The 18,637-nt window shown below is 40.8% G+C and overlaps 1 protein-coding gene across 1 annotated transcript in view; it reads left to right on the top strand.

Annotated features, from left to right (window-relative positions):
- The window catches only part of PAXIP1 (PAX interacting protein 1), a 211,567-nt gene that overhangs the window by 41,465 nt on the left and 151,465 nt on the right, over window positions 1–18,637 (top strand). Inside the window, exons 2-4 of the mRNA XM_029588458.1 lie at window positions 5,768–5,902; window positions 14,286–14,329; window positions 15,437–15,500. Coding sequence (XP_029444318.1) covers window positions 5,768–5,902; window positions 14,286–14,329; window positions 15,437–15,500 — 243 coding nt within the window. The remainder of the gene's footprint in view (window positions 1–5,767; window positions 5,903–14,285; window positions 14,330–15,436; window positions 15,501–18,637) is intronic.

Raw genomic sequence — 18,637 nt, 5'->3', positions numbered from 1 at the left:
ACTCTACCATTGTCAACTACAGTACAGATTTACGAGCTTCAATTGGTGGCTGAACCCTGGCATCCTTCAAGACAGAGCTCCTTTTCATGCTCTTCTTTAACAAGTGACGCTAGCAACAGATGCCTCCTCATAAGGATGGGGTGTTCGTGTATGAGCCTTCTGAACACGGGGCTCCTGGTCTCTCAGAGAAGCACATTCAAATCGGTCTTCTAGAGCTAATGGATATTAATGTTCATGCATCATCTTCAGGAAAAGAATATCTTTGTTCAAACCAACAACCAAGTAGCCATGTTTTATGCCAACAAATGGAGACACAGGGTAATGAACTCTCTGCCAGGAAGCATTGAAAATTTTGGAGCTTGGCATCCTGGAATCAGGCTATCCTGTGGGCCACCTTTATTCCATGGATTTCAAACACTCTGGCAGATCGCCTTAGCAGAGTATTTCAACCACATGAGTGGTCTCTATGACAGCAGCTGACAAATTATTTGACTTATGGAGCCTACTGTCAGTCAACCTATTTGCATTGGAACAGAACGGGAAATTAGTCAATTTTGCTAAGTTCCATGCAGGGATCTCAGGTTAGCTCAGGACACTTTCTTCCTGGACTGGAGAATAAGCCTTATGTATGCTTCTAAGAAAACTTAAAAGTCATGGGATAGGAGGCGATGTCCTTTTGTGGATTACGAACTGGTTAAAAGACAGATAACAGAGTAGGATTAAATGGTCAATTTTCTTAGTGGAAAAGGGAGTGCCTCAGGGATCTGTTCTTGGACCGGTGCTTTTCAATATATTTATAAATGATCTGGAAAGGAATACGACGAGTGAGGTTATCAAATTTGCAGATGATACAAAATTATTCAGAGTAGTTAAATCACAAGTGGATTGTGATACATTGCAGGAGGACCTTGTGAGACTGGAAGATTTGGCATCTGAATGGCGGATGAAATTTAATGTGGACAAGTGCAAGGTGTTGCATATAGGGAAAAATAACTTTTGCTGTAGTTACTCAATGTTAGGTTCCATATTAGGATCTACCACCCAGGAAAAAGATCTAGGCATCATAATGGATAATACTTTGAAATCGTCGGCTCAGTGTGCTGCAGCAGTCAAAAAAGCAAAAAGAATGTTAGGAATTATTAGGAAGGGAATGGTTAAAAAAACAGAAAATGTCATAATGTCTCTATATCACTCCATGGTGAGACCACACCTTGAATACTGTGTACAGTTCTGGTTGCTGCATTTCAAAAAATCTATAGTTGTGATGGAGAAGATACAGAGAAGGGCGACCAAAATAATAAAGGGGATGGAACAACTCCCCTATGAGGAAAGGCTGAAGAGGTTAGGGCTGTTCAGCTTGGGGAAGACATGGTTGAGGGGGGATATTATAGAGGTCTTTAAAATTATGAGAGGTCTTGAACGAGTAGATGTGAATCGGTTATTTACACTTTCGGATAATAGAAGGACTAGGGGGCACTCCATGAAGTTATCAAGTAGCACATTTAAGACTAATTGGAAGAAATTCTTTTTCACTGAACGCACAATTTGTTGCCAGAGGATGTGGTTATGCAGTTAGTGTAGCTGGGTTTAAAAAATGTTTGGATAAGTTCTTGGAGGAGAAGTCTATTAATTGCTATTAATCAAGTTGGCTTAGGGAATGGCCTCTGCTATTACTGGCTTCAGTAGCATGGGATCTTCTTAATGTTTGGGTACTTGCCAGGTTCCTGTGGCCTGGTTTGGCCTCTGTTGGAAACAGGATGCTGGGCTTGATGGACCCCAGCATGGCAATTTCTTATGTTCTTTTCCACTGATCACCAGAACAGTACAGATCTGCTACATTATCTCTCACTTAATCCACATAGACCCAAAGTGGTCTAGACCGATGTGATTTGCATATCTTGTACAACTTTTCAGCAGTCCCCCACCCCCACATCTGGGAACAGACCCAATGTTCTTAATTCAGGACAAAGGAACACTCTTATCATCCAAACATTCCATCCTTCAGTGTAACGCTTTGATATTGAATGCTCAGTAATTGCGAGTCTGTCTTTGCGTAGTCCAACTGAAGACATATTGGTTTCAGCTAGAAAACCATTGACCAGTAAAAACTAGAGTGCTAGGAAAACTCCTTGGTCCCATTTTCTTGCAAGCTCACAAATTTACTAACATCTTTGCTCCTCCTTTCTGATTCATGCCTCTTAACATCTTCTGTACAAGTACCTCTCCATACATGTTCTGGTAGATGCTAAACCTATCTGTATTCATCTGCTGATACTAAGGTTTATGAATGTGTTATTCCACTTTAATCCTCTGGTACAAAGACCATGGGACTTGAATGTCATCCTTTCTCAACTGGTGAAGCCTACTTTTGAGCCTCTAGAAATGGTTTCTCTTAGGTTCCTGGCATGGAAAATAGTATTTCCCATCACAGTCGCCTCAGCTAGGAGAGTCTGTGAACTCCAAGCTCTCATATGCTAGTCACCATAGATGCAATTCTTCCACAATAGGTTGGCCCACTGCATTCATCTGAAATTTCTTCTAAAGGTTGTCTCTACTTTCCCTATCAATCAATCCATCATATTGCCCACCTTCTTTCTGAAACCTCATGTCCATGAAGGATAGAAAACCCTTCATTCGTGGATTGCAAAAGAGTTTAGGTCTATTACAAGAGAAAAATTCAGCCGCATCACCAAGCTTTTTTTTTTTTTTTTTTTTTTTTATTTTATATTTATGCAATTTTACAATATTTTCAAGATCACTCTTGAATCAGGAAATTTAGAGAGTTTGTCACAAACAAAATGTTATACAATTTAAATCATACAATCAGGAGAATATCATTATTGACAAAACTCTCTTAAGACAAGTCCTCATATAGAAGGGGGGACAGATTTCTCAGCCTTTAGTAATAACAAAACTATTAAAGAAAATTACCAGACTTTCAAACAGCAAGCAATTTCCATTTATGAGGGACCAGGAGTCTCTATATAGGGTTCTGTGGGGGTTGCTGGTGTTATCGGGGTTTTCCCAATTAAAAATTGGGTCAATTGCTGGGGATCAAAGAAAACATAGGTGTTTTCTAAATATTTTTAACGACACATTTACAAGGAAATTTCAAAAAATATTTCCCCCCCAATTAACAAAACCTGTGATCTTAACAATAGAATAGCCTTCCTCCTTTTCTGAGTTTCTCGTGAGACGTCTGGGAAGGCACGAATTCTACAACCCAAAAAATTCACATTTCTATTCTTCAAGACCAATTTTAATAGCCATTCCCTATCAGTCTCTAGTGCCAAAGTCACTATGAGAGTTGCTGGGAACGGCCATCTCAGAGTCAGATGTCTCCAAAACTGCGGATAAATCAATCTCAGGTAGCTGATCCCTTAAAGGTCTTATTGTATCGATATCTCCTCCTTGTTCTCCCCGCGTTATTCTAAGCTTAGGAAGATAGAATATCTTGGTTATTGGTGGAAGCGCATCATCTGAGATCTTGAGTATCTCTTTTAGGTAACTCATAAAGACCTCTCTAGGAGATCTTAAAGGTAACTGCGGAAAGTTTATAAATCGCAGATTCCTGCCTTTCTCCATATTTTCAAGACTTTCAATCTTTAACGCTCACCTAAACCAAGCTTTGTAATTATTTGTGTTATATGACACTAACAGACTCAGCGTGGCAATCACCAAATGCACACTGTCTAATCAGATAGCAGAGTTCATTCTGCACTGCTATACCTTAGGAAGATTATTTAATTAATTTGTTTATTTAAAAGGGTTTATATACTGCTGTTTCAACTAGAAAGTCAGTCAAAATGGTTTATATGTAAGATATACATAATTAAAATTGAACATAAAAACATAATGGTAAAAACATAATAAAAAGAGAGGTATTAAACTATATAAATTAGAATAAGCTGAAGGGGGATTGCAGGAGGAGGAGGAGGAGGACACCAAAGAATGGTGATCAGCAAGACAAAGATGAGATGGTATCTATTGAGTAGTAGAGAGAGAGCTGAAAGCAGTGGAGAAGAGGAATGTCTTACATTTTCTTTTTTGAAATCTCTGCATGATGTTATTTGCCTTAGCTGATCAGGTATTGAATTCCAAAGCGGAGGGCCGGCATCGGAGAAAGCCGTTGTGTGATGTCTAGTTTGGCAAGGCGGATAGATGGTATTTCAAGAAGATTTTTATGTAAAGAGCATAACTGTCAGCTGGGTTGGTAAATAAGAAGCGTGCATAGCCATGTTCAGGAGTCTTTATGAATTAGGTAGTCTATAATGGACAGGATTTTATATTGTATTCTGTATTTGACCGGAAGCCAGTAAAGTGTGCGTAAAGCTGAAGATAGGCACTTCCAGGGAAGAAGACATATCAGGATGCATGTAGCTGTGTTTTGAATTAATTGTAATGGGCAGAGTGCATTATCAGGAAGACCAAGATAAAGGGCGTTGCAGTAGTCAATACCTGTAAGGATGAAGGATTGAAGTCACAGACTCTGTCAAGGCTTAACAAGTGAGAGCGATGCTTCTTCTGTTGCTCATCTTTGAGAAATGCCTCTTGACGATATCTACAAAGCTGCAACCTGGATATGTCACAACTTTACGTTGCATTACTGTCTGGACAACCTTTCAAGGACTGACAGTAAATTCTTACAGTATTCTATACTCCATGGTGGAGTCTGAGCTGCTTACTCAGTGCATGCATGAGAAAACTTTGCATGCACTGCCGCCACTGCATGCAAATGTGTCTTATGCATATTCATTGTAGATATCCTGTTTGTGGCACTCGAGGACTGGAATTCGCCATCATTGCAATAGACCATTAGAAACTGGGCTTTCAATCAGTCACTATTAATGGAAGACTGTCTGATGCACCTGTGAAGTCCATGATGGAATTATGGAGGTTTCCAGAAGGAGAAGTAACCATTGACAATAAAATGCTCTTTGTTGTAAGATCAATCCAAAAGAGAGATTATGGCAGTCAGCGCAGAAATAATGGTCCACAAAACAAATCCTCAATTAAGTAAGAAAGAAGATGAGGCTATAAAAAGAAAATGTTGAATCCCATAATTATGAAAGTGAAGATGCTTGAGGTCAGTTAAAATAAGAATGTCATGTTTCCTTTAATTAGTAAGACAGTGTTGTGGTTTATGTTTTAAAGTTTTGAAATGTCAGACCAGAATATAAATGATTATGGAAGGTGAGATTTAAGACTGTAGATAAGAAAAGAAAAATAGACAGTGCGGTGGATGTTCTGGAGGACTTGTCATTATTTTGGTGTGTTTTCCCCATTTCTCCTTTTAACATGTTCATTAGTAGTGAAAAATTGGTGTTCATGCAAGAAATACTTTATATTAATCAGATGACAAAAGTACTAAAGTTTGTGTTTGTGGTTTTTTATTTTATCATTTCATTGTTTTATATTTCTGTCTTGCTTTGTCACTCTGCTATTTTGTATTTAATGAATGGTATTGTATGTAATTTATGTTGCAGTCCACAATGAACAATTGTTCTGGATTGGTGGAATATGTTAGATTTTCCTAAGTATGTTCCTAAGCTTGCTTTCTTGTATGCATAAAGCTATCCAATATTGCCAGTAAGTTGTTTTTATATTCAATTTAAAAGTACAGAACTGAAAGGGATACAGGGGAGATATTGCTGAGGCTTCTTATGACTGCTTTTGTTTAATTGCTGCTGCATTAGCAGTTTTCTGAAACAAAGAATGACACACGGTCACTAAAATTATTTTTTTTTGTTTTGTTTTTCCGGTTTAGGTTGTTCAGCTGCTGAAAGCTGGAAAAGCGAAAGAGGTTTCTTATAATGCACTAGCTACACATATTATTGCAGAAGATGGGGATAATCCAGAGGTTGGAGAATCTCGTGAGGTCTTTGATCTTCCTGTGGTAAAAGTAAGTCATGAATATGCTGATATTATGTAATTTGTCATTACTTTTATACTGCATCAGTGGCAGCTTCAGCCATAACTTCAACTGTTTAGTTTTTGTGTTTCTTGGGTTTTTTTTCAAGTTTAAAAATATAAAACATTTTTATTGCCTGTGCACAGCTGGACAAGAATTGATATTTTATTACAAAATGCGATTTCTGGATCTTGTCAGGAGAGGCCACAAACAGGTTTCAAAGTAGGAGGCTGGTGCCTTATCCTGTGAGTCACTAGAGGGCATTGATGAAAGTAATTAACTCAAGGGAGGAAACTGTACTGAGTCTGCTGGGAGAACCAGTGTTTGAATAATATGCACCATCAAACCTGAGCCCTTGGAAGAGCAATTACATATCTGATTTACTTTTATTTTTTTTGAACGTGTGAAAACCAGTGCAGAAAAAAATAAACGGTGACATCTGCTATGTATAAGTTTACTATTTCACAGTACAAAAGCTGAATTTTAAAATTCTTTTTATGTTGGTCACTAAAATTTATTCACTGTCAGATGTCTCTGATAATGTCTTAAAGCTCTTTTGATATCTCCTTATGGCCTTTTAAAGGAGACAGGGCAATAAAATGTAGCAGTAGTATTCTTTTACCTGGGAGAAGAACCTTTATCCTGTAAATTGAGGATTTGTGATCCAAATGTCATGAGTTGAAAAGCTAAAGAGATTACATAAACATTGTGAGTTTCTGTGACATAAGGTAAAGGAAAATGGAAAACATTTTCCATAAATATATTTCATGTATTAATATGTGTTTGAATTGTGAATTTGTTTGGTCTGTTATTTTATGTATTTTATAAATGTTAAAATTGTAAATCCGCCCTGTATGGAAGAGTTGGAATGTAAAATGTTTTAAATAAATAACAAACAATTTTTAGTTCAATACCAAGGTTGATCTCTTAGGTAAGTATAGTAGTCTTGGGATAAATACAGTATGCAACCAGATGGACGATCTGGGGTTTTTTGTTCCTGTCATGAGATCCTTCTACATAGGGTGATTGAAGATGGCAGGGGGCCAGGTAGACACTATTCTGCCCTTCATGAAGAAAACTGTTGGATAACCTTAGATGGAAATGTAGTATACAGTACTTGATTTATGTGTAAATTGGATGTGGTGAGATTGGAGAAATGGGGATGAAAATTTGTCTCTGATTCTTGTTTTATTATGTTGTTAAAATATATCTGTTATATGGGTCATCAATTATTGTAGAGCTGTTTATGTCTGAGATGAGCCAAATTGGTTTATTTTACTCACCAAACAGCTGTGTTTGTAAGCAACAGTATAAATTGCCAAGCTATGTTATTTTATGATACAAGCATTCTACTCCATTAAACCTCTATATAATAGGATATATTCCTGGGGGAATTCTATGCCACTCCCAATACAATTTGTGCAAAATTCCCCACTTCTCATGAATGTTACATTCTCTGTCAACAAACAGGGCTGAATTAGTATAAGCAGTGCCTGAATGGTGGTAATTACATCATAGAACACACAACACAGATAAGTAAAAGCAAATACTCAGTTTACTTAATATTGAAAAATATAGTAAAAATCAGCAAAGGTAAATAATATCACACATCACAGCAATATTGTATAAAACAGTAAAAAAGCAAATAGCCTTACAATAATAAAATATTATGTACAAGAAGATACCTCCCTCATAGTCCCTCTGTTGTGAGTCAACGTATCTGTGAAAACAACGAGGGACACAGGCCTGGAGAAAAGACCATGGGATGGCTGCTGGCGCTCTCCCTCCTGCAATTCTAAAGGACACTGTAATTGCCATTTTCTTATATTCTCATTTTCTGGCTCTAGTTCAGGTTTTGCAAACCTAGTTGATCTAATTAGAACTCATAGTTTTGACAAGATTTATGCCCAGCTGTAGCTCATTGGGCCTCCTTGTACTGGATAGCCCCAGACAGGTCAAACCCTGAACCTTATCAATCAGGAAAACAGAGGTTTCTTGTTACCTTAGCCGGTTAATGAGCAAATTTGGAGAAGAAGGAAAAAAAAAAAGAAAAACAGCATGTAGCAGTATCATGTCTTACTCTAAGCTGTGCAGTATATATTGATCCACATTTATTAGTTTATTCATATATTTATTGATTGGTGATTGTTTTGTCCCACTATTATTATTCCCCACCTGCGCATACAAAGTCTTCTGATCCACTTTTTTAACTCCCTATGCCTTCTAACAATTTGCCATGACTTGTAGTGATGTCATCCGACGATGCTGCATGGACCCATCTTTTGGAGCTCAGTAAAACTTTACTGAACATGTGTGTGGGAGTTCCCGCCCCCCCCCCCCCACCCCCCTCCATGCACACTGTCTCGTCAGTCTCTCAGTCTCTTTGTCTTAACTGCCATATGGATGTGTTACTCCTTCTCTTTTTTTTTTTTTTTTCCCCGCATTATATTTTTTCAACCATTTAATTTTTGCAACTTTGCATTCTTATTTTTCTCACTGTGTAGGCAGTCCCTCAACACTACTTTTAAGTGCTTCCAAAAAAGCAAATTGCAAGAAAGGCAATGGGAGCTGGATGCCCATCACAGATGCTCACAAGATCTGAATAAGTACCTGGGCTCAGATCACAATATGATGATTGCTACAATTGTGGCAGAATGTCTTCTATAGTGCAGCAGTCTAGATTATGGAAGATGCAAGTCCTCAGAAGAGTGCTTAAGGATAAATACTGGCATGGGTCTGGGTATTGGAGCTGTTCTCCTCCCAGAGTAGGATGTTCTCAGACACCTGATGCATGGAGCAGAGTTGGGATTCCACGCTTCCTTTTCCCTGCTCTCAGGACGATACAGTAAAGTTCGCAGGAGAGCAGGCGAGCGCCCAGTGTCCTGTGCGCACGATTCAGTAAACTAAAATATTTAAATTAGGGCTGGCAGTAAAAAGAGGCGCTAGGGACACTAGCGCCTCTTTTTGGACAGGAGCGGCGGCTGTCAGCGGGTTTGACAGCTGACGCTCAATTTTGCCGGCGTTGGTTCTCGAGCCCGCTGACAGCCTTGGGTTCGGAAACCGGACGCTGGCAAAATTGAGCGTCCGGTTTTCAAGCCGCGGGCCAATTTCAAAATTTTTTTTTAAAACTTTTTTTAACTTTCGGGACCTCCAACTTAATATCGCCATGATATTAAGTCAGAGGGTGCACAGAAAAGCAGTTTTTACTGCTTTTCTGTGCACATTCCCGGTGCTGGCAGAAATTAGCGCCTACCCTAATTTCTGAAAGTAAAATGTGCGGCTTGGCTGCACATTTTACTTTCTGTATCGTGCGGGAATGACTAATAGGGCCATCAACATGCATTTGCATGTTGCGGGCACTATTAGTCTTGGGGGGGGTTGGATGCATGTTTTGGACGCGCTATTACCCCTTACTGAATAAGGGGTAAAGCTAGCGTGTCCAAATGCAGGTTAATAGTGCACTCCGCCGGAGCGCACTGTACTGTATCGGCCTGTCTGTCGGTAAGGCTCCCCCACACCTGTAGTGCTGGTTACCAATCCTCCATGGGTCAGGCATTGAGCAAGGTTTAAAGGCCCTCTATGTGGAGGAAGGCACCTGGAAAAGGGCGCCATTGGAGCTGAAAAATAGAAGCCAACGCATGGGTGGGGATCCTTGGCTGCAGTGCCACAATGGTGCAAGTGCTATCTTTTATGGTGTGAAAAGTTCCCATGGCATGACCCATCTTATCTATCAAGATCCCAGTTCTTCCAGGACACCATCTGTAGTGTCAATGCAAAACAACCATTCTAAGATGTCATTGGTATGGAGATCTGCGATAGCAGCACCCACACTGTCTCCATTGATACAAGAAACTGCAGGGCTATTAAGAAATGAACCAGTCCAGACTTTATTAGTGTGAAAGACTGTTCAAAGTCCAGTCCAGTTAGCACAGAGCATCTCTGAACCAGCAGTTTGGTCCCTGGAGTCGAGCACTTTGGCAGTGTTACAACAAAATGAGGATGAATCCATATGGGTCTCTGAAGGATGTATCTCTTCCAACCCTGGCCAAAAGGGCATTTCAGCCTGTGGGCTAACAGAGTTGATAAAGAATTTATTTTCCTTTTTGAAGCTTGAGGACAGGCGAGGGGGATTTGGAACGTCTCCTACCCAAAATGGAGGCAGTGTTCCCACATAGTGAAGCACTATCCGGTTCAACACAGGTGCACAGCTCTCAGTAAGAGTTGCTGGCTGTAGGCTTTAGCCCTCAACAGTTTGGTAAGGTTTCACCCCCACCAGGGGAATCCCACCATGAGTCAAAGGATGAGGAAGGAACTTTGGCCCAGTTTGGCTTCTTCCTCAGCATGTCCCCTCCAAGGCAACAGAGGTCTCTCCCTCATTTGCTGTCTTCATCATCAGAGTCATGGTTCAGTTTTCCTTCTCGATTGGGGGCAGAGGATGATGAATTCCGTCTGATCTCTTATTTGGCTTACTACAGCATTTCTCTCTTCCAGAGGATCTCTGTTACTCTAAGGTCCGTAGCAGAAGTACTTTAAATTAATGTTTGGAAGGAGGAAGATCTGAGAGAGTATATCTTTGGTCTTGTGCATTTCCTTCAATTCCCTGTTGATCTTGTAGTGATTCTGGTACACAAGTTACTTCAAGACCTCCAGATGAATATGTGGCAGTTTCCCACCTTGTGCCTTCTGGTTAACTGGAAGCTCGATTTGAAATGAAGTGCAACCTTTCCCTCAGGTTGACATAGCCCAGTTTCCTCGCCGCTCCATAGTGGTTTAGTCTGCCCTCAAGCAAAGCCTAAAGAACATGGGAGTACTCCAGCATGCCCACAGGGAAAGACCCAAGACTTCTGGATAACCGTTTGATAAGAGAGAATTCCAAAGTTCCATGTTAAGTGCTCGGATTGTGGCATACCAGTTATATTTATTTATTTATTTAGAATTTTTCTATACCGACATTCTTGAACAAAATATCAAATCATATCTGTTTTCATAGAACAGAACAGTCGCGGCTATGGCGTTACATAGAACATTTGAGCAATTGAACATTTGTGCAATGCACATAGAACAAGTCAACAATAACAGGCAACAGTAAAATAATTTGTCAGAGAATAACATAATAAATAGAGCCACATGATAACATAACATATAGAGCCGCAGCAACTGGGGCGGCTGTGGGCGTAACATACAATAATACATTTAATGGAGTATCATTATGGGACTGCATCATGGGTAGGGCGTGGCAGGGGCTTTAAGGCATGGGGTAGCAATGAGAATTTGGCTAGAGGATGGAGGGAAGGGGAGGAGGGAGGGGGAAGGAAGTGGGGCATAGAGTCATGATCGGAGGACTATGTTAAGGAAGTAATGGATGGGCAAGTATCTCTTTAGAGTCCTGATGTGTCTTAACTCTGGAGGTTCCCTGGTAGCCTGTTAAGTCTTTTGACCAGTGTCCGAGTAATGTTGAGAATCTGGGAAGGCTTGTCTAAAGAGCCATGTTTTGAGGTGTTTCTTAAAAATTTGGAGAGAGCGCGTTTTCTTAAGGTGGTTTTGGTTATATTATATATAGTATAATATTCGCATAAATGTGTTTAGAGGTTAAAGCCCTTAACAGAGTCAGTAGACCTGGAGCAGGCTGATGTTTGTAAGACAGTGGAGAATTTGGAAGAGTGTTAGAAATACCTTATTCGCTCAGTCTGTGAAGCAGCCAGAGCTAAGGCAGTGGCCATTGGGATATGAAGATTGGCTTGGTTGCCGTCTGCTTGAAGATGTACATGATTGTCTCGCAGATGTTGCCTCCACCGGGGACAATATGTTTTGAAGGCAAGCTTAAGGAAACAGCTCAAATTAAGGAGCACCTAATCATGTCACAGTCAGTCAGAAGAGACCACCAGCCTCTTCTGGCCAGATATTAATTGTTATATAAGCAATAATTCTTTCAGATGCCCCTTCTACTCTTACCACTGTTTTCACGTCCCTCTTACTCTGCAGCAGCAACAGCTTCCATCTAGGGCGTGTCGGAGAGATAGGTGGCAAGAAAAGGCTCCACAGCAGATGCAGTCAAAGCCAGAGCCCAGTTTTTGATGGCTCTCAAGCCCGACTCCCCACCCCTGGCAGTGGGAGGGAGGGAGGGAGAGATCAGTCTTCCTTTTCAGAGTGGCAGAAGATCACCAGTGACCAATGGGTCCTAAAAATTGTGGGGTGTGGCTATCTCTTGCACTTTCTTGCCTTCCTCTGAACCAGTTCTTTTCACCCTTCAATTAAGACCCCTCCCAGTTTGCCCAGTTACAGCCCAAACCAGAGTCTCTCCTTCTACAAAAGCTGATTGAACCGGTACCTTCCCAGGAACGTGGTTGGGGGATCTACTCCTTCTATTTCCTCATTTCCAAGAAAAAGGGGGAGTTAGACCTATCCTGGATGTATGAAGACTGAATAAACAGCAGGTTCGAGAGAAATTCAAGATGAATTCTCTCCACATTATTTATTTAACACATTTCTGTACCACCTTCTGGTCACCAAAATCAATCTAGGCAGTGTACAACATACATAACATAGAACACTATAAATTTAAAATCATAATTAAAAACACAAACCTGAGCCACAAAGTTATAATTAATACATAGAAAAAGAACCCACCATTATACATCCGTCACTAGTATACTTGCCTTACCATCCCAAGGTATTCATTTATTTTCCAAAAACTTCCAGATCTTTAATTGTTTGCTTGTTTGTTTTATTTATTTTTAAGGCAGACTGATTTCTTGCTCTAGGTCTATTGATAGCTTGTTCCATAAATAAGGAGCCACCACAGAACAAAATCTATTCCTATTCTGGTCTGACAGATTGCACATTTAGTAAGCGCACACACACACATAACAAGCCAACCTAATTAGATTTCAAATTTCTTGAAGGTATATACCACTTAAACTGATTTTTTTTTTTTTTTCAAATGGGGGGATCCTTTTCCCACAGGATTTGCAAGGTGAGTACCAGTATCCTAAACTTACTCCTCAATGAGATAGGCAGCCAGTATAGTTTGTGCAGAAGCGGCATTGCTGAAGTACGCCTAGAATTACCTGTCACAAAGGGTGCTGCAATTTTCTGTGTATGCTATAGTTAATGAATTTATTTATTTTTTTATGTATTTAAAATTATTTCTGTACCATGCCTTCCACAGTTCGGGGCGGTTTACAATAAAACATACATAAAATTAATAGTTTGAACATATGATTTTAAGCAGTAAAACCATAAACAATGCATTGAAATCAACTTGCACAAGAACCAATGTATAAAGAGATTCTTCTTCTCCCTGGCCAGTAAATAGCATAGCTGTTTGATTAATCTCTGTTTAAATAAATAAAGAACACTTTAGAATGGGCCCCTGAGAAAGAGGTCTAGGTGAGAGGACAGGAGGCAAAGCACTCGGGAAAGGGCATAGGAGTTGGAAGGCACTTGTGAAGGGGCCATAGGGTGGGGGTGCAGCACTCGGGAGGCCATGGAGGAAGGGCAGGAGAGAGAAAGGAGTTCAGGAAGGGAAAAACTCGGGAAGGGGCCTTAATGGGGAGGATCAAGGAGGGGGGAAACAGGAGGGAGAGGAGAGAAGGGATGGTATAAGGCAAGGGGCCATGGTTGGGGGCAACCAGGGCAGAAGGGAAGGCAAGAGGGTGAGCACTCAGGAAGGGGTCACATGAGGAAGGCAGGGGGGAGAGAACCAGAGAAAGAGCAGGAGGGGAAGGGTCCTGAGGAAGGGTTCATCGGTGGAGGGCAATAGCAGGAGGGAAGGCACTTCGGAAGGGGCTATGATGGAGGAAGGGAATATCACTCATGAAGGAACCATAAAGGGAGGCCAGGAGGGAGAGCACATTCTGTATCAGAAACCATTCCTTATTTAATGATTTTTATACATTACAGATGATTCTGGAGTGCATATTATTTGTTATTACATTAATCTGTTTTCTCTATGGCATTTAACCACATGTAAAAAAATTAAACAAATGCGTGAGGGAGTCCGCAGAACTATTGGAAGTTGAAAAGGAGTCCACGCTTCCCCAAATATTGGGAACCCGTGTACCTAGAGACTGTTACTGACACCAGTGTACAACTATCCCTTATTTGCAAGTAACTATAGGTCACCATGTGTGCAGTAAAAAGGAGAAAACTTTTTTTAACAGGTATTCATTTTGTGACCAGAAGTTGATTGAAGTGAATAATTTTAAATTGTTAGTGGCAAATTAGATAAAAATTTCCATATTTGTGGTTGTTTGTAACTGAGAAGAGAGAGCTTGAAGAGCAGCATTGTTATTCAGTGCACTAATATAAGCCCCTATAATTCTTATTGCTTGCTATTGTGCCTTAATCTGCCAATTTTTTTTTTTTTTTTCAGTCTTCCTGGGTGATTTTATCAGTCCAATGTGGAGCTCGCCTACCGTATCCTTCTGTCATTTTTCTTTCTTTAAAATTCTAGACACTTTCAGCTTTTTCACTAGGATTAATTGCTCACAAATAATAACGCTCACATTTTAAAGTTAGCAGGGAATTTAACAGAAGGCAAAATATTAGTTTGACTATACTAAAATCTTAAGGCTGGTAGTGGAAAAATGTTTTAGGAGCCAGCTAAAAATGCCAGCACAAACAAATGCCAAAATAAAGTAGAAGGGAAATACAATTTTCTGCTTTAAAACAATTCACATTTTTTGTTCTAAAACAAGACTAGATACTGCCCTTTTATTTTTCTGCCTAAAGGAAAGTAGCTATAGAAAATTGAGGCATATTTTAATCCATGATTAGGCAGAAGACTAGGCAGTATGTCAGTTATTACATTGATGTGATCCAGTACTACAGCTGGTCAGAAGTTATGTGCAAGAGCTGCTTTTATTGCAGTTTGTCACTTTAACTACAGCTTGGATTTTTTAAATAAAGTGCATTCTTTACATGTATCAGTATGTTTCATGCATGGACTTCTGGGAAGGATCAGAATAGCTGTGTTCCAGTTTTACTTGACTCATAATCATAGGAGTGAGATCAGGGAAGCTTTGAAACACTTCAGACATTAATATTGCTTTAAAAATGAAATAAAAATTGAAACCAAAATAGGGATCATAATAGTTGTTTAATCATTGTTTTTGCTAACAGTTCTGCTTTAGATTCTTTGGGGTAGGGAACTCATCTTTTTTTTTTGTTTTGGGGTGTTTTGTTTTTTGTTTAAATAACTATGACTTGTAATCCTTGCCTCTCTATTATTTTATCTTTGTCCAATATGTGCAGCTTTACACATCATTAAAAATATAGAAAAATAGAATAACAATTGATAGTGAGAAGGAGAAATGGCGTTTGCTCTAATTGTTCTATTCAAGACTATTAATTTACTTGCTTTGGTATGAAGTTAACTCTGCATCATTTTTGTTTACATGGAAATGGCCCGTGTTGTAAATGCAGAATATTTTTGTTGAAAATAAGAGACTGAGCAGTGTGGAGTTGGGGACCAGAAGTCTTTCCTTGTTGCATTTTTTAATGTCCTTAACTTCGATCATCCAGGGAGTCTGGATTCTCTCCAGAATCATGTCAGATATTTTTTGGAGTCACTGCATGTCTCTCTCAGGTAAGAGTTCCATTTTTCTAATTGATGGATATTATGATTATTTTCTTGATTCTGTTTTAAATCTGCTGGTAGAAATGTAAATATTTGACAATTTTACAGTGTAAACTACTGAAATTTAAATGTTACTCCTTTAAAAAAAATATGTACCCGGAAGAGTCACCGGCAGATGGGTGGGTGGATTGTATGTTGAGTAAGCATGTGCCTTGTCAGAACAACATACATATTGAGAGAATAAACTCTGGAATTCAGTGGCAGGTTTTTTTCAGTGGGTCCCTGGCTTCCAGCACAAATATCAATATTTAATTGACTGAACAGAATTTACTTACTGTTTAATCAATTTTAAAAAGCTAATATTTAACATCTCTATTGGAAATGCGCTTGGGTTGTGTTCTAATTTTGCATCTAAATAGCCAAAAATATATTTAAATTTGCTAACATCTGGGTGTGATATGACCCATTAAATACATGAATCTAAGCTGTTGGCACATTTGCCCTCTTTCCTCCCCACTTTCTTCCTCTCTACCTTAAGGGACCTTAACAAGTTTAAGTACCAAGTGAAAGCTTTGTAGTAAATGTGGCAGTTTAGAAAGTAATTTTATCAGCATGCAGATCTTGGAAACCGGGTCTGTCAAAGTATTAAACTCTTTATGTTGAAATGTATTTGATTTAGCATTTCATGTCCTTTTACAATACAGAGCAATCAAACAATTCCTCTTTCTTATTATAACAGAATTGCAGAATAAGCAACTATGTACCTTTTCACATTTTCTTATTAAATCTATAGAAGGAATCTCTTGCTGCTGCTACTTTACCCATATTTTATTCATATTATGCTTGTATTCTCTAGGATAACTCCTTAGTGATCACAGAAATAATGGTCAACATGCAAAAAAAATAAATTAAAAATAGTGTTCTCCCAGGACAAGCAGGTTGGTAGTCCTCATATATGGGTGATGTCATTAGGCGGGGTCTCCCTTCAGTCTCTTTTTTTCCGCACTGCAGTTTGCCTCGCATTTAGGAGCTCTGTGAGATTTTTTCCTCACAACTTTTCCTCACAGAAAAACTTGAAGTTTTACTTCACAAATAATTTCCCTACACGGCTCTTCCTTTGCGTACATTTTCATCAACGCTTGGTGAGTACTATTCTGTGTTCTCCGGTCGGTTCCTGTCATCTCACTATCTGTTCCCTCGGGTTACCAACCATTTGTGGCCCTCTTATTTTCTCGCCCTATGTCTATCACACTCGGTCCGCCCCATGATGCCCGTGGGTGTCCTTGCTGCGATCTTCCCCCGGGGCTAGAGGGATCAGGGCATTCACAGTTCCCATTGATGCCGTAGAGGCCGCCATCAACTATGTCGTGGCCACCATCGATGCTCTCGAGGTTGCTGTCGAGGCCCCCATCGATCCATCGGAGCCGTCAATGATGCCGTCGGCGCCATCATCGATACCTCCATCGATGCCTCAGTGCCCTCAACCAGAGCTCTCGTGTAATCCTTGGGCGAAAGACAATGCCAGGAGACGTAGAGGCACAGTGACCGTCCGTCACTGATGCCATCCAGGACAGTGGTGGCATCTTCCTCGGTGCTGGAGAATGACTGGGTCGAGCACTGTGGGAATCATTGTCACCAGCACGGTGACGTCCATCACAGATGCCATCCTGGACATCGGTGGCAGCTTCCTCTGTGCTGGAGAATGACCGGGCCGAGCACAGAGGGAAACATTGTTGCCGGCACTGACAAGGTTCCACGTTTGGTGCCGGCACCGATACCGTATTGGCATCGATGTGCATCGAGCCAGTTGCAAAGCGGGCCTGGGTACAAGAGTCTCCATGCTCCTATGCACCCGAGGCACCAAGGTGTTCCCCACCGACACCGGTGCTGGGTACTGAGCCACCACAGATCCATGTGGAAGTGCCAGTAATACCTAGCCTGCCTCCCCCTGTAGCTGCATTACCTATACCAACTTCCAGGGAGGAGCTGGACGTCCTCGTCCGCCAGGCTGTCCTTGATGCCGTCCGGAGTTTACCACCTCAATCGGTGCCAGCCCCCATACCGGCATCGACACAGGAGCCATCGATATTCACACCATTGCGACACCGCCTTGCTGCCCTCATCGATACCCTACTAAGACAGCCTAATTCATTGACGCCGACTCGTCCTTCTGAGCCTTTACGGGCCCCTATACCTGTCCCGGGATCCTCAAAGGGTGATGGGGACTCTAATCCCGCTTCAGCTCCGATCCCATCGAGACCTAAACCTACCTCCTCTTGGAGCCTTCTCCACCAGAAGAGTGGAGACTATCCCTCCAAATGACATCTCCTTTGCCACTTTTGTAAAGGAAATGTCTGAAACCATCCCTTTCGACCTGGTCACTAAACAAGACCAGAAGTTTTCGGGAAGGTCTAGGTCGTAAATTCTTCCGGGGATCCATGTTGATATCACATATTGCTGTTTTACCAGCTATGTTTGACACAACACCAAGGGAACCTCATTGCCATCAACATGAAGTTCGAACAACATGTGATTGCTTCGAAACATCCTCCCGTTGCCAGCAACAGGACTCAGTGCTAGATGGTGAACCTGGCTTACGGCCTCTGATTTACAGCTCGAAGTCCAAGATAAACTAGCTGATCTGCCATGCACCGCAGATTATCTCTTTGTGCACAAGGTCCAGCAGATAGTGCCTCATTTGCAAGACCACCGCAAGATCCTGTGACAGCTCCTTACGTTTCTTGCAAATCCTCCCTCCTCAGCTAGAAGACCAGCGAAGAGGGATGCTAGAAGGACCTTTTATCGCTCACACAAATATTATCCAGCTCCTGTGTGAGACCAATCAGTCCACTTCAAAAAGCACATACACGTCAACAACTGATATCCAGATCACACCAGCTCCACCAGTCAGGCAGGCTTCTGGATTTTGAAACCTTGCCAGAGAACAGTACGGTCCATCCTACTGAGGATCAGGGCTCGGGACACCGTTCCTGGACACAGCAAGGCAGAGGATTTTAATCTCGCTATTTCCTACTTCCAAGAAAAACAGGCGACCTCCACCCATCCTGGACCTCAGAAATCTCAACAAATTTCTTCAGAAAGAAAAGTTCAGTATGGTGTCTCTTGGCACCATGCTTCCCTTACTA

The sequence above is a fragment of the Rhinatrema bivittatum genome, chromosome 2, assembly GCF_901001135.1.
Source record: "Rhinatrema bivittatum chromosome 2, aRhiBiv1.1, whole genome shotgun sequence".
NCBI classification, from domain to species: domain Eukaryota; kingdom Metazoa; phylum Chordata; class Amphibia; order Gymnophiona; family Rhinatrematidae; genus Rhinatrema; species Rhinatrema bivittatum.
The sequence above is the reverse complement of the archived record's forward strand: the minus strand, read 5'-3'. Positions and strand labels throughout refer to the sequence as shown.